The sequence below is a fragment of the Mycteria americana genome, chromosome 2 (assembly GCF_035582795.1).
Source record: "Mycteria americana isolate JAX WOST 10 ecotype Jacksonville Zoo and Gardens chromosome 2, USCA_MyAme_1.0, whole genome shotgun sequence".
Taxonomy (NCBI): Eukaryota; Metazoa; Chordata; class Aves; order Ciconiiformes; family Ciconiidae; genus Mycteria; species Mycteria americana.
This window is the reverse complement of record NC_134366.1, coordinates 153,537,193-153,552,857: the sequence shown is the minus strand read 5'-3', so window position 1 is coordinate 153,552,857 and position 15,665 is coordinate 153,537,193. Positions and strand designations below refer to the sequence as shown.

Here is a 15,665-nt window from a genome sequence, read left to right as displayed (position 1 = left end):
CTTACTGGGTGTTACGATTGCTCTGGCTAATACCATACTGTTATGTTCCAGAGGCTGTAGTTCAACTTTCTAATTAATATTAAGTTATCTTGCAGTAGTGAAGTCTTGTTGATAACACACTGTGAAGCGTATTTATTTGTCACAGTAGAATTATCTACCTCACACACTTGGTAAGGATGTGGTTCAGAATTTCTCCTGTTTATCTGTATTTGGGATTCAGCTCCAGTTGGTGTGTACAAAGCAGACTTCCTGCCTATATTCGCCTGTGGCATAGCTCTAGTGTGATTATTGGTGGTGTAAACTGGAATATAATCTAGTTTACGGTTAGTATGAAAGGGAGACATAAATATGTACATCAGTGCTGCTTTTGAACAGTGTATCCTGTTGGGCAAGATAATTTTTCAAAAGGTTCTTCAATCAGTGATATCCTCCCTTTTCTTACTCGTAAAATATTACACAACTGTGAGATTTTGTCTGGAAAGCTTGCTTCCCTTCCCACACACCATTATTCGGAAAAGCAGTGTTCACCACTTTCATTATGCTTTTCTTCCTCAGATGACTGCTCACAGGCCACCACATAAACATGTTTTTATGACATTCTGATTCCTAGACTGACCTATGCACAATATTACTGCCAGTGTAGCTGGCTTTCCAAGCAAACAACAGTCACAGAGGCTGGATTAAATTAGTTATGTAGCAGTGGATAGTCCCAAGACACATGTGTATCCATTATTGTTTGCCATTTTGCTGATGTGTTACATCAGCAAATCTGTTTTTTATACTACTTGATCTCAAATATTTACTGAACAGTACTATCCTCTGTGTTATTGCTGAAGAGATTTACAAATCACCTTTCCTATATTACACATTGTGCCTTGCCTCTCCTTTATCACCTTCTAGGCTCTCCTTAATACTGTCTCACCAGTTTCCAAAGCCTAGATACTTGAGAGATGTTATGTCTCCTGAGGAAACTGCTGAGCAGGACTACAGATTGTAAGCCAGCTAAAAAATTTGATTTCAGTTGACTTTGGACTGGATCCACAGAATGTTTGGCTTTAAAGTTGTCTTTTTTTCCCTTTGCTGTGGGATAAAGTAAGATAAAGTTATCATATTCAGTGAATGTACATTGCAGTATGGGCATCTGAGACAAATAGTTATTTTTATTTCTTTTAAACTCTTCAGTGTGACATTTAAAAAAAATATTGATGTGATGTTGGAAGAGAGCTGTCACTCATCCTAGCCTTTTAAACAACAGGAACTTTTTTTTTACTCCTCGTTTAAAAAAGTAATGAGTTTGCTTTTGTGTACTCTTCTGCAGTACAGTGGAAAAATGGATGAAAACAGATTTGTAGCTGTTACCAGTACAAATGCAGCAAAAATCTTTAACCTTTATCCGAAGAAGGGGAGAATTGCTGTAGGTTCTGATGCTGACATCGTAATTTGGGATCCCAAAGCTACAAGGTATGTATGGGTAGTTATTTCCTCCCATCCAGCCTCTCTGCAGGAAAAAATACCTCAAAGCTTCTGTACAGCAATAAGCCTTTGGGGTGAGGCTTTGGTGTTTTTCACAGCACTTCATATGAATTATTTACAGGTTATTTGTCTCCTACAATAGTGTACATAAGCAGAGATCTTTGATTGCTAGATGGACTTAAAAAAATTCTCCTAGATTGCTGACCAAGTGCAAAAATAACAAGGACTGTACAGTATGCTACCAGGCCTTGGTATCCTAAGAGTGAGAATAACCACTCTGGGATCTTAGAGTAACTCTGTTAAGTGCTAGAGTATGTTTAGCTTCCTCCCACTGCAAAGGGAAGGGAGAGGAGCCTGTGTTCCTGCTGGATGACCCATTGCAAGCTTGTGTTTTGATCTTACAGCTACTTCAAACATATTCAAAGGTGGTCAGGATGGGTGGTGAAAGTGTGGGGTCTTGCCCTCCTAATGTCTTCTCCCTAGCTGATAGAGCAAATATAGTGGTAGAGCCAGGAATGAGCTTAGTTCTGAAGCTCAAGCTGTGCATGCTTATGCTTTTATTTACGGAGTTTTCCGATTTTGTGCACAGTAAGTCTGCTAGAATAGAGCTTGTCACACCAACAACAGATGCACAAAAGGTGTGCTTATGCCTCACCCTGCATGACTTGATGCCACGCTGCATTTTTGCTACAAAAGGCATGCAGTGTCTTCCTGGGAGCCTCAACTCACACAGCATACTGCGCATTACAGCTAATTCGTGTCTTCGGGTATATTCACACCATCAGCTAGCTCCATACTCAGGCCACTATAAACATCTCAAGAATTATATGTCTTGAGTCTTGCTCTGGCTCTTGTGCCCATCCTGGTCTTGTTTAAACTGCCTGGAAATGGTCTGGCAGCTGGCTGTCACAGAGCAAGCTCACCTGGGGAGTTGTCTTTCTCAGCTGAGGTGCCTATGGGCTGTGCAAGTGCATCTCCACTGTTAAGTGCTGAGCAGGTTAGTTTAAATCTGCAGGCACTTTAACAGCTGAGGCTTGCATCTGACCGCATCCAGCTCTGCACTTAGCAGCAGCAGCAGCAGGTCAGGAGGTGAGCTGGGACGGTGCTTTTGTCTTAGGCTCAGCTCTAGTGAGCAGTGTGAGCATACAACTGCCCTGAAGGCACACATTGACCCTCCTTGAAATCTCTTCATCAGTGTCATCCAAATAGTAAATCTACAGAAGATAGGAATCACTAACCCTAGATGAGCTTTGTGGGGTGTTGGGCATGATGACAGTATGGCCAGCTTTCATCAAGGTATCACAGTGTTTGCTGTTCTTAAAGCCTGAGCTGTTGTAACTCAGATGGCATTAGATTTTCAGCCTTTGTTTTTTAAAAAAAAGAGTTAAAGACTCCCCTCATGGTAGAGGAAAGTTTTGAAACATAACTGGTCAAGTCTGATTTGGAGCCAAGTGAAATGGAGGAAAAAAAGCCCTAATCCTAGATTTACCTTACACAAACAATATTATCTTGACCAATCTTCTGGTTTTTGAATTTTTGATAATGCAATTCTCATGCATTTCAGTATATTAATGAGTACAAAAAACATGTGAGAGTGAGAGGAAAAGCATTCTGTGTTTTAATCTGCAAAGCTTGAGGACATCGAGGTTGCTATTCAGAAGTCCCACAAAAAAACCTGGTAGCACCAGCAAAAGAAGTTTTAGGAGTGTCAACCCCAATAAACACAGAGGCCTGCCCAGCGCTGGGTCAGAGAGATTTTCATGTGCATTATCCCTTCTGGCATGTTGAGCAAGCATATTTTGAGATACTAGCAATGAGCTATTTCAGGACAGTGGAGCTATGAACTCTAATTAAAAAAAACCTGAAGGATTCTTTTCTGAGCTCACTTCTGCTCTGCCTGGGGACAAATGAATCTAGAAGGATAGCAGAGTTCTGACATTGTCCTCAAGGTGCTTTGTCAGCTCCTGAAATTATTTATCCTTTTGCCTCCCAAACATTCCTTCTGCCCCCCTTCACTCTCTCCTGAGTGCTCTAATTGCCTTTTTGCCCACTGCAGCTGTGAAGGTGCAGTTTTTCTTCAAATATTTTTCCCAACTTTAAACTGTATTTTCTTACTGAACAAGCTGATTTTAAGTTCAGCCAATACTTTTTTTCTGATCTGGTACTGTTCTCATTGTTTATCCCTTTGGCTTTGCTGGGAACAAGCCTCTCTGCAGCTACAGTTTTGTGAACTACCTGAGTAAGTATAAATAAATCTCACTAGTGCTTGTCTATTCATTTCACTACAAATCCTGAAGAGGGCACAAACAGCCCAGCAGAGAAAAAGGATCTAGCTAATGGACTTCAGCCATTTAAGATATTACACAAGGTGCAGCCTCATGTGCTTTTGTTGACTCTGGGGAGTGATTTTCAATTTCGCAATAGGCTTGTTCTTCTTTCTTGCAAAGTCCTTCCTCTTTTGAGCATGACTTTTTTCTTGTTTGTAAATCTAAATCTTGTAAGAGGAAAATGCAATTTTCCAGTTCTGATTTGATGCTGTGTTGCTGTAGTCCTAAAATACTGGCTGATACTAACCTAAAGAGTTAGACAATTGCTGAAGTATTGCTGTGAGGAACTGGTATTATCACAACCTGTCAGAGGAATTCTATAGGGAAAGTTCTGAAGTCATTCCGAAAGGTAGTGAAGCTCTTCAAAATACAAAAACTTACATCCCTACAAAATCGGCTGCATTTCCCCTCCCACATCATTGCACAATAGCAGCCTGTTGGTTGCTATCTGGGCATTTGGGATTTTCTCTTTCTAGGTTGCAAAAGCATGGTGAATTCAACATGACAGCTCTGCAAGCTGGGAGCAATTGCAATTCAAGGTTCCACTTCCAGCACTCTGCCACTTTACCTCAGGTTTTCTTTCTATGGGTCAGCTTCATTGACTGGCCTATTTCTGTAGCATTTTCTGGTAGTTTCTGCAGAAAATATTATACAAACAGTTATCAGATTTGCTACTGTATTTAAAGGCTTCTAAATACTGGTTTTAGCGGGTCTGCATGAAAGCAAGCAGTATTGGGAAGAAACACAGTAAATGTATAAATTCGTTAGAAACTGCATTAGAAAAGATGGGTTGTGAATTCTGCCAGGTTAGTTAGGTCTATTTCTTAGCTTCCTTAAACTCATTGCATATTCATTAAAGAATACACAAATAGCAAAGGGACCTGTTGAGGGTTTATTGCAGCCATGTGCTACCAAACATCATCTTGCAGACCTCAACACCCTCAGCATCCCAAGTACAGCCTGTGCACACAGGGTTGTTTTGTGAGAACTCCTTGGAAAAACGCATGTAGGCAGCAAATGTGTACTCACTGTACTGTCTTATTTTAATCTGTGCTTTGATCAAGAATGTTCACTGACTTCTTTCAGCTGCACACAAATAATATAACAGTCCCAAGTCTGTGAAACAAAAGCAACTGTAAAGACTGTTCCAGAAGGAGAGGGCAGAGTAAGCAAGGAAAAGGGAATGTCACCTGTCAGCAAGTCAGCATCCTCTACAGCTGATGCCTTTAGCTATTTGAAAGCAAGCAAGAATACAAAATCTCTAGGGCTTGTTTCAGAAATGCTCAGCAAGGAAGATAAATACTGCAGTACCCAATTCAGACCATGGAAAGAGCTGAGCATCCCTTGTAAAGTAGGGGCAGAAGGTGCTAAAGATCTCCTAAGAGACATTCAGCTCCTGGCAGATATTAGGGCTCCATAAACTCACTGTAGCCTGTCGAGACCTTGCAAATAAGCCCTGGATCAGCCCCCAAAGGCAAGATCAAACACCTGTAGGGATAAAAAACCCGTCTCAAATGGAGTTTAACTTTCTAAGTCCAGCCACTTTATTATAACAACATGCAGTCTGGGAAGCCTCACCCACCAATTTTTTTCCACTTACCAAATATAGCCTAACAGTTAGGTACTTTTGAATGCAGAGGCAGAGCTGGCTGTGCAGGTAGCAGTCTCTCACCCCGTCCTCCCTGGGCTCTGCTGGAGTGGCCCTCTTTGGCAGGCCTAGCATGTGCCCCACGTGTGCCAGTGGAGCTGGGCTCAGCCCTGAGCACAGCAGTGATGGCTGCAGCCCAAAGCGCACAGCTGCTGGAGCGGGGTCCCTGACTAGCAGGGAGGGCAGGAGTCCTGAGGTGAGGAGGAGAGGGAGGAAAAGGACTTGTTACTCTGTAATGCACCTGCTGTGACGTGACTAGGGAAGACGTGGTTTCTAGCCCGTTTCCAGTGTTGTTTATGCATTTTAGGGGAAACAGTCACTGGATGCAAATCAGTGAGAAGTCAGAGTGCCCCAGTCTGCTGGCATATGTTCCCTCAGTGCCTTTGCTTGTGTGTAGATATGTTCATGGATAAATCTTTTGCATTTGTTAGAACCAAAATCTGCAGCCTATATCTGTCTCATTTGTAGTCAAGTCTTCAGCCTCAGAGGCTTAAGTGGGAACAAGTTACAACATTTAAGCACTCTTTGCCGAGCAACTGCCTGTAATTTTTCATAACATGAAAGAGGAAGAAACTAAGATGTTAGCAAATGATTAGAATAAATAATGCTGCAACTGTCTTACTGTTTTGATGAATGAGCATAATTTTGAATACTGGGTATATGGATAACTGCATCTAGACACAATGAGGCAAAATGAAATAATGTGGCATACAAATATGTATGCATAGGACAAGCATGTTCTGGCATTTTCAATAGCCCCATATTCTTTTGCACAAGTGCAAGCCTATGCATGCATGAATGTACACTAATTCACTAGAATCAGAGTTCCTGTCAAAGGCCTGTTATCTCAAATTAAGGGGACATGAAGAAAGAAACAATAGGCACAAATTAAAATACAGGAAATTCCATTCAAACATAAGAAAAAACTTCTTCTTTGCTGTGAGGGTGATCAAACACTGGCACAGGTTGCCCAAAGAGATTGTGGAGTCTCCATCTTTAGAGGTTCTTAAAACCCGACTGGACAGAGCTCTTAGGAACCTACTTTGGCTGACCCCGATCAGAGCAAAGGGCTTGGAACAGATGACCTCCAGAGATGCTTTCCAACCTCACTGACTCTATGGTTCTGTGAACTATAACAAAATAAGCCTCTCGGAGAGCATGATGTACGTTTCCCTAGTAACTTGCTGTCTCACAAAATGTCAGCTGCTCTCTTTAGATAACTGAATCTTAGAAATGTTACAAAAAAAAAAAAATCTTTCTTATTTTCTCCTTAGATAACCTTGCCTTTTTCTGCCCAGTAATCACTTCCAGATCTTCTTTAGTCATTGAATAGACTTATTTGTATTTTCCTCTCTTTTTATGCTTTTCTGCAAACTTAATTTCTCATTACTGTTTCCCTCCTGCCCATTATACAGTTTGACAATTTTCACTTCCATCCCGTATCAGCTTGGAGTGATTGATAGGCCCAGACTGATGGTATTGTTGACAAATGAGTTACTTACCATAATCAGAAAAATAATTTTGCTGTCATTCTCTACCCATCTTAGAATGATGAATTTTAGGAGATACGATTGCATGAAATAAAGATCCCATCCCTCAGATAAGTCACTTTGACTTGGAGCTCCCAAACATTAACTTCCTACCTCTTCTTGCATCTGTTATTTTATCCACAAATCTCCTCACTTCATATGGCTACTCAAAGGCAATGCTTATTTAAAGATATTTTTTAAGAGGCCAGGAATACAACTTTAGGAATAGCTGCTTGCACATATTTGCATGTGCAGTTATTGCAATTCCTTAATATAAAATAGGCCATTGGGTTTTTAATCCACGTTATAGGCTTATAGCTAGCATTTTTGCACATAAATTTTAAGACTTTCTCTTTCTTCCTTTTCTTCTCTTTTCCCCCCCTCCTTTGCTTTTCTTTTTAATAAAACTGACTCTCTAACATTAACAAAGTTCAACTTAATTATCATTGTAAATGAGTGGTGGCTCAGGACAGCACAGAAATGTGAACCATCGATTTATTTTTTTCTAGATTTTAGAAAAGCAGGTTAACAATATGGCGAGTTCAAAGGCATCTGAAAGTGATGTGAAGAGGCAAATCACAAAGGCTGATACTGTCCTCAGCAAACTGGCATTTCTTACCTACCCCCAGCTCCAAAAAGCTTAGAGATACTGCACTGTAAGCACTGAGAGAAGTTGCTTACAGCTGAAATACTCACTCTTACATAAGCTAGTTTTCTATGGCAGCTGTCAACGAAACAGTTGTTTTCTCTTCAGCAATGGACTTGGGTCATTTTAGCTGCCTTTATTACTATGTTTTAAATTAATTAATTAGGTAATTATAAAATAGGTGTCCTCCCTTTACTGAGATGTTGAACAGCTATTCTTGCCTAAGGGCTGTTGACTACAGAATTCCTTCATATTCCTGTGCCTGGAATTTTTAAAGAAAACTGTGTGAGGTATGCATCCAATTTCCATTTGAAGTAATTAAATTCTTCATTTTCTTATGCCACTCTTGAAAATTAAAGTGATAATCCTCACAGCAGTCAAAGTTTAGGTTCTAGAGCTTACTTTAGTCTGACATCCACCTTCACTGGGCTTCATGTCCTATGCATTATGAGGGGTAGAAGATTACGCTAATATCTAATGGTTTCCCTTCATCCAGTTCCCCCTCCTGCCTAACTGTAACTCACTATTTAGTATTTCAGGCTCTGACTGAGGCATAGACATGGTTATGATGCTGCTGGGTTGTGTTTGACTTGAAATGAAAACAGGCACCTCTAACTCCTTAACAAAACTTTTGAGCTGACCAGCTGTACAGTCTTGAATTTCACCCTACAGCTTGCTCTGTTAGTCTAAGCTCTTTTCTAAATTTCAAACTTCAGTTTGTAGTTTATTTAAATATAATATTCTAGGAGTGGCAGTAAAGCCCTTTCTCACATAGAGCATAAATAAATACAGGATTACTAGCCACTGAATCCTCACACAGTCAGAAAATCTGGTAATTGCTCTTAGACTAAAATAACTGCTATTTGACTGTAAATTAGTTGGACAGAAGCACTGGATTGAAAAGAGACAATTTCAGAAGCAGTCTTCCTCTGTGGTACTAGAGGAATATCAATTTTTATATTAATAGCTTAAAACCTCTTTGCAAGACGTGTATCAAAAGCAGCTGAAGTGAATTACATGGGAACACTGATGTAAGTAGGAACAAAACGGCCTGATTGTCTTTGCAGTATCCTCTTTGTAGAGGAGAATGTTCTTTTACATGTTGAAGTAATCATTCTGATCTCAGTCTCCATTTGCGAAACGGTTGTCTGAAACAAGAGCCACTGTAATTTATAACCAGAATTAGAGAATTTTACAAATTTGAATCCTGGAGTCAGAATCTGCTTCCTCATGTTAAGTAATCCCTTATGTCAGACATCACTTAGGATGGTGGAGACAGCTGTTATGTTATTCTTCACTACCATGGCAGTCTTGATTTTTTGGATTGTAAGTGGGTTACAACCATTCTTGCTATCAGCCGAGTGGTCAATAGTGTTCAGACATTCAGAGCAAACATTGGAATTTTGCTAAGATTCCCGGCAAACTGCCTGCTACTGAAATGGCTGATACAGCAGCAAACAGTCTGTTGTATAAGGTTGCTGAGTTGTGAGCTTCAGACGCAAGCATACCATCTAGTTCTGTTTTAATTGGTTGCTCACTTGCTACCTGAAACTTTCATTGCCATTGATAATGTCAAAGGGTTAAATCTAAACAGAGACGAATTTTGGTGATCTCCATCAGGGAGAAAGCACTTCACCTTCAGAAAGGGCAGCGTGATCTAAGGCTTGTTTCAACAGAAGGGTTATAAATGAGTTCTATACAAGTTTGTTGTTGAGACAAGCTCTAGGAAATGTGTTTCGTCATATTGTAAGGTTTATCTGTGCAAATGGATATTTCTCTTAAACGTGCTAACTTCCATTCATTTTGTATCTTTTTATGAAGGACGTACTTACCTCTGAGACATGTTTACTTCTAGTGATCCTGCTCTAGCACATTTAAACAGCTCACATGTTGAGTTGAAGGATCTTGCTTATTTTTCTGTTCATTTGCTCAAATTACCTTTTCCATTTTTCTTTTCGTGTCCCAGTGCTATTGTGCAAACAGATATGATGTATACCCAGATAATGCTAAAGATAATTATATTACAGTTGTTCTTACTTACTGTTCTAGCAATTGGACCCATAAGGGTAATGAAGTAAGCTGGAGGAATATGTTCACAAGCTCTTTGTAGGGCTATTATAAGACCCATGGATAAACTTGTTCGACAGTATTCATAGGACCGGTGAATACAAGAGAGGTCTGACTTCTATTGCTCGCTCTTTCCACTGTGAATCTACAAGATGATGCTGATACTAGTGAGCAGGCATGTGCAAGTTTTCTGTCCAAGGTGTGCTGGATAAGGAAAAGTTTTTATTCCTATGGGCACATTCGCCATAGAGAGTATTTCTATATATACAGCCTTTGAAAAGTCAGTTGCCACCAAGATTTAAATGTAGCCCTTAGTAGAACCAATTTCTCTTAATTCAACAGAATGATGTAAAAGGAAGACTAATTATCCTTCCACAAGTTTTTTTTTCCTCTGTATAAGTAATCATTTGAAATATTTGATAAGTGATTACTTTTGAAAATGGTTATACTTCAAGAAAGATACAGATTTTGTTGTGGTTCTCTCATTTTGATAAGGATGTTAACTAAAGTTTTAAAAAATTCTTCTCCAAATAGATCAATATTTTAATCTATTAATATTTCATATTAGTTTTGACTTTGATAATTCTTTTGCAAAAGATGTAATCTCTGGAGTAATGTTAATGCTATATATGCATGATAGGTTTTTGATTGTGTGAGCACCCATTCTGGAAAATTCTGACTGCTAGCCAAAAGCATGAAGCTTCCTTCCTTTCAGAAATTACAGATGACAATAAAATTATAAACTACAAATTATTAAAAAAAACCCCTGTAGATTGTAAAAAGGAAGTTAATAAAATAATTAACTAAAATTCAAAATCTTGTGACTCATTTTAGATACAGTATATAGTAAGTAGCTCAGCAGGGAAAACAGATAGGAAAGGAAGTATACACAGCCTGCACTTCCAGATGCTAATGTCAGCTCTAGCATTGGCTCTGCCTTTAATGTAGCCAGCTAGGGTTGGAGAAATTGGCTAGAAATGGTGATCATAAAGAATGAGGGCTATGCATAAAGAAAGCAATAATACCATAGCTCAAGTTAGTGCTGTTGAGGTCTAAAATTATAATTTGCTAATACCCTTGGAAGAAAGGTATGTAGATGATGTAGATGATGTGATGTTGTCATTATTTAGCAGCATCGAGATATTTGGGTTGTCAGTCACTGGATCAATCCACCTCACATTAAGAGTTACCAAAATTCATTACCATCTACTGACTTTCCAGTGAAATAGTCTTTATCTTATTCGTGAGTCTCGATCTTTGAAACATTGCAGCCATACTTTTCCAACTTGAAATTGCAAGTCATTCTAGCTAAAAGGTCAGAGCTTTTTCTGACCTTATTGTTCATAGATATTTGCTTGGCAAGGCAGAATGAAATCATGTTATCCAAATAAAATATTACAACCTGATTTTTTTCCCACTAATCTCTTTCTAGTGGAAAATTTTACGTTTCAAGGCTGCAGAGTTTTGTCCTTTTGACTCCCTCTTCATTCTTTTGAAATACAATTACTCTTCAATGAAATGTTAATGCTCTACCCTATTTTTACAGCTGTTCCGTAATGTACTGTGCAATGTCACAGTTTAATAATGCTGCTAAATTTTCTTCCTTTATCATTTTCTCAAAATTTTATAATGAAGTAAAATGTAAGGATCATAGTAATTGTGGGTGTTGTTTTGTTTTGTAAACACAGGACAATATCTGCAAAGACACATCACCAGGCCAACAACTTCAATATATTTGAAGGAATGATCTGCCATGGAGTACCAGTTGCGACAGTTTCAAGAGGCAAAGTGGTTTATGAAGGCGGAGCTTTCAATGTCACAGCAGGAGAAGGCAAATATGTCTCCCGTCCACCATTCCCTCCATATGTCTACAAACGAGTCAGGCAGCGGGAGCAGGTTAATTAAACTAATAAATCTCTGTAATGCTTTGTACAACATGAGGATAACTAGCTCTTGGGAAGAGAGGTTTGGGGATTCAATCGTAATTTCCCTTACTAATCAAAAACTGCCAAGGTGGGAGGAAATGAAACTAAGGACTCAATTTTTATTGCTCTTTATCTTACAGAAAAATATCATAGAATAGTTCCTGCTCTTAGGGTAGTCTGTAGAGCTCATAGACTAAGCCTGGGTACTTTTTAAAATAAACACATCCCACCTGCAATAGAAATGGACAAAGTTTTGCTCATGGGTAATCTGACCAACTGCTAGATTTCATCACTAATTTCACTGAAAATCAGAGAAGCTTAACATCATATGCAGGAAGAAATCTTACACTGAGGAAGAGATCAATAATTTGCTAACTCTTTCATGGATCGGATGTTTGGGGCTAAACCCTGTAGAATGTTGAACACTTGGCCCTGTTCCAGCCAGAATGTGTTAAAAGTTGACCATGTGCAAAATGCACTGCTGAACCAAGCAAGATAACTCTCTTCAAGCTCTTGTTCTGTATGTTTTTTTAAAGAGAAATATTGCAAAATACATGAAGATTGAATTTTCAGTGCCTGTTTAGCATGCAAGCATTTATGAAGGATGCTTTTCAGTCCTTAGCGTTACTTATTGTGGGTAGGATTTTCAAAAGCACCCAGACTATATTTGAAAATCACAACCTGAATCAGTGGGATTCACTGCAAGATCTAAAAGTTGAATCAGACGAGCATCCATGTGAGATATGGCCCATTGAAATGCTTCCAAGATAATTCTGTATATTTCTTCCTGCTTTTGTTTTGATGGACTGAGAAAGGCATGTAAAAGTGGCTGAGTGAGGCTTTCCTCCAAAGACCACACTTTCACAGGAGCTGGTGGGCTGTCTGCTAGTTGATACACATAATACAGTGGATTGGCAGGGAAGTCCCCTCATAAGCATGCAGTTTTTCCCCGGGAACTATGAACAGAAAACAGATTATTGCATTTGGGGGTTTTCAAAACGTAAAGGAACAAATTTTTCTTTTTTGTACCAGTCAGTGGTACAAAAGTACCACTTTTTTGTACCAGTCAGTGTAAGTTAGCTAAACTACAGATATTTTCACTTGCATTATGTTAGCATCTAACTGTCCTGTTTCTACTTTGCTTTTTATTTTGAACCAGATTCCTCACTAAAATCCGTCCACAAATTTTATATATTCTGTTCACCTTTTCAATGTGAATGAAGGTTAACATTTCTAGGGGAAAGGAAGGGCAAAGAAAATAATCTGTGCCTGGACTTCCCAGACCTAGTAGAAAAGTGAACCAGTAGTCCTAACTGAATTTGTCCAGAGAAAAGATCTTCCCTTTCCACTGAACATTGAACTGAATTTAAGCAATTGCTCGAAAGGTCATACAATTCCATGGCCAGCTGCAGATAAGATTGTCTCACAGGCAAAATAGTGAGAACTGCTCACCTACAGTAGACTCATTCTGCATTTTTAATCTAAAGAGATTCTCTTTGCAGTGTTCCTCTTAGAAATCATAGTCCTTTGGATCTATTTTCATTGGGATATGTATCATGCACAAAGTTGTATGTGCCTGTGAGTCTATTTAATCTACTGGACATTGAAGATACTTGGTACTTTGTTAATGAGGGCTGCTTATTATTATACCACTTTCTTTGTTGTGCAATGTTGATCCCTTTGATTTTTAGTGCAAAATAAATGCCAGGTAATGGTAGTAGAAACTAGCTATTGAAACCCACTTTGTACTGGCATTACACCAGCAAAAACTTGGGGCATTCCTTTTCATGTAAGAGAACATGCTGCAGTTATTAAATGCTCCTGATGAAAGCTGAGAACTGAACAGTTTAATCCCAGTGTAAGGGATCTTTTCAAGAGAGAGGTTTGATGAAGGAGTTGGGATGCATAACATACAAAGCTGGATTTTCATAGGACTGCTATTTTCATTGTGTACAATTAGCAATTGCAAGGGAAGACAAATAATAATGAAAGATTTGAAATACTTTATTGCAGGTCTGTCAGCCTGTTCCTGTTAAGAGAGCACCATATACAGACGTCGTCTCAGGAACACCCGTCACACCAAAATAATAGGCTCATTCCCCAGTTTCGGTTCTTGCAGGTAACTGTCTCTTTTGATTAGTGAAAACTACTTTACTTAATGCTTCTCTGAAATTTCAAGAAAACAAAAGTGCAGCAGGCCATCTAGCTTGTGACAGGCTTGTCTGAAATAAGCCCTCTCAGAAACTGAGTTGCTTGGTATCTTTAAATTTGATGAAAATGTGTGGCAGCCCAGGTAGGGAGGATCTCGTTCTGATTGGAGCCTCATTTAAAAAGTTCAGCTGAGAGGAGCAAATAGAATTTAACTGCTAGACTGAGACATGGGTATGAAGGCCCATAGAAAACCTGAGTTCAGTTAGCAGCAGGAGTACAAACAAAGCATAAAAGTTTGGCTTGCAAATTTTCAGAAAAAAAAACCCAAACCAGCTTGATGTGAAAAATTAAATTCTCTAGTGTCCCTGTGTTACAGACAATAACTCTCCACCAGTTGTGCTGTTTGGGTTAAGCTGATAGATCTGTTTTGCAAGGACAACAGCTGTCTTCATGCAATAGAGGTGCTGCAGTCAATGCCAGCAGTGGTCTCATGGATGGTTGAGCTGCTGTAAGGCTCAGTGCTGCTAACAGGGGAATAACACCAGGCATCTCTGCTTTCCTCCTCTCCAGTGTCCACAGTGCATAGCTTGGTTATTGACACTCCCTCACCTGTATATGCTCTGGTGCTCAGTAGATCTTTCTGTGAGCTGATTTACTTGCTAAGGCAGCAGAAAACAATTAGCTTCCTTTTTCCGGGTTAGTTTTCTGTTGGCTTAGTGAGTTGAACTGTCTCTCAGAAGAACCTAGCAAGGATCAGTGCAGTGCAACATATGGGTGGGATAAGGCATCTGGGGAGAAGGACTAGGCGACACCACCTCAGTCTTTAACTGTTTAACAAGCAGAATAAATGCTTCAGGAAAAGGTAAAAGAACTAGGTAAGACCTTCAGCAAGCACATTGAGACATGGTGCTGCTGTATGCCAGCTGCAGCTGAAACGTTGTCTGCGACAGCAGGGGAGTTGATTAATATGGGTCAGGGGGACAGTGAGTGGCAGTAAACATGACAAAATCCACGCTGAGTTTTTGGGTGCATACGTGTACCAACAATGAGATTAGCTGGTTTGAGAAATGACTTCCCAATAGATGGATGTGAAGCCCCAGTTCGCACCTCACATAAAATGGGACTGTTCTTAGTGCTAATTAATATGAGGACAGAAACAAACCTGCAATAGTGGGAGGGTGAAGTTAGCTTTTCCACATTTCATTGTATCATTCCTTTAAAGCTCCCTCACAGTGAACTTCATCCAGGGCATCAGTAGCAGCAACAGAGTGCAGCATGCTATTTGTTTTCCTCTGTCATAAGGGAGAAAGCTTTTGTAATAGAGAGGACTAAAGGCTAAAGCTGCAATAGAGTGAGGGAGCAATAATCATTCTTTCTAGCTCCTACCACTCTTTCTCCATTATTACCTCTCTGAGTGACAAATTGCAAAGCAGAGATTTTCTTTTGAAAGATTATATCATATTGTCTTTTTCTTCTCTGTAGATAAAAGCAAATGAAAATGACCCTGCTGTCCCCACCAAAGCAGTGCATTCTGGGTCCAACAATCAGTCCACAATCAACTTCTCAAGAGCCAGCATGAAACGACAGTAACCAATAAACATTATACTGGGCTTCTGCATGAAAGTTGTCATTGCAATTTCTCTTTAAAAGGAATTTTGTTATTAGAACTGGAAAAGTATTTTTAGAAAATGGAGTAATAATAAAATAATAACTACAATTATAATGTGGGAGCAGCTCTGTAGGTTCTAAGTTTGGGGATGGTATTTCTTAATATTTCGCTTTAGAAGGTATCAGCTAACCTATAAAGTCAAAGCAATGAGCAGTGGCCTTTAAGCACATTTTCTACATTCTTGCTCTGTTAGGTCACAGGACATGAATCCTAATTCTCTAATTTCATGT

General features: G+C 39.3%; 1 protein-coding gene across 1 annotated transcript in view; it reads left to right on the top strand.

The window, feature by feature from the left end:
- Positions 1-15,353, top strand: part of DPYS (dihydropyrimidinase) — a 33,483-nt gene extending 18,130 nt beyond the window's left edge. Inside the window, exons 8-11 of the mRNA XM_075495758.1 lie at positions 1,319-1,461; positions 11,379-11,586; positions 13,629-13,734; positions 15,249-15,353. Coding sequence (XP_075351873.1) covers positions 1,319-1,461; positions 11,379-11,586; positions 13,629-13,703 — 426 coding nt within the window. The 3' untranslated portion in view covers positions 13,704-13,734; positions 15,249-15,353. The remainder of the gene's footprint in view (positions 1-1,318; positions 1,462-11,378; positions 11,587-13,628; positions 13,735-15,248) is intronic.
- Positions 15,354-15,665: the final 312 nt, after the last annotated feature.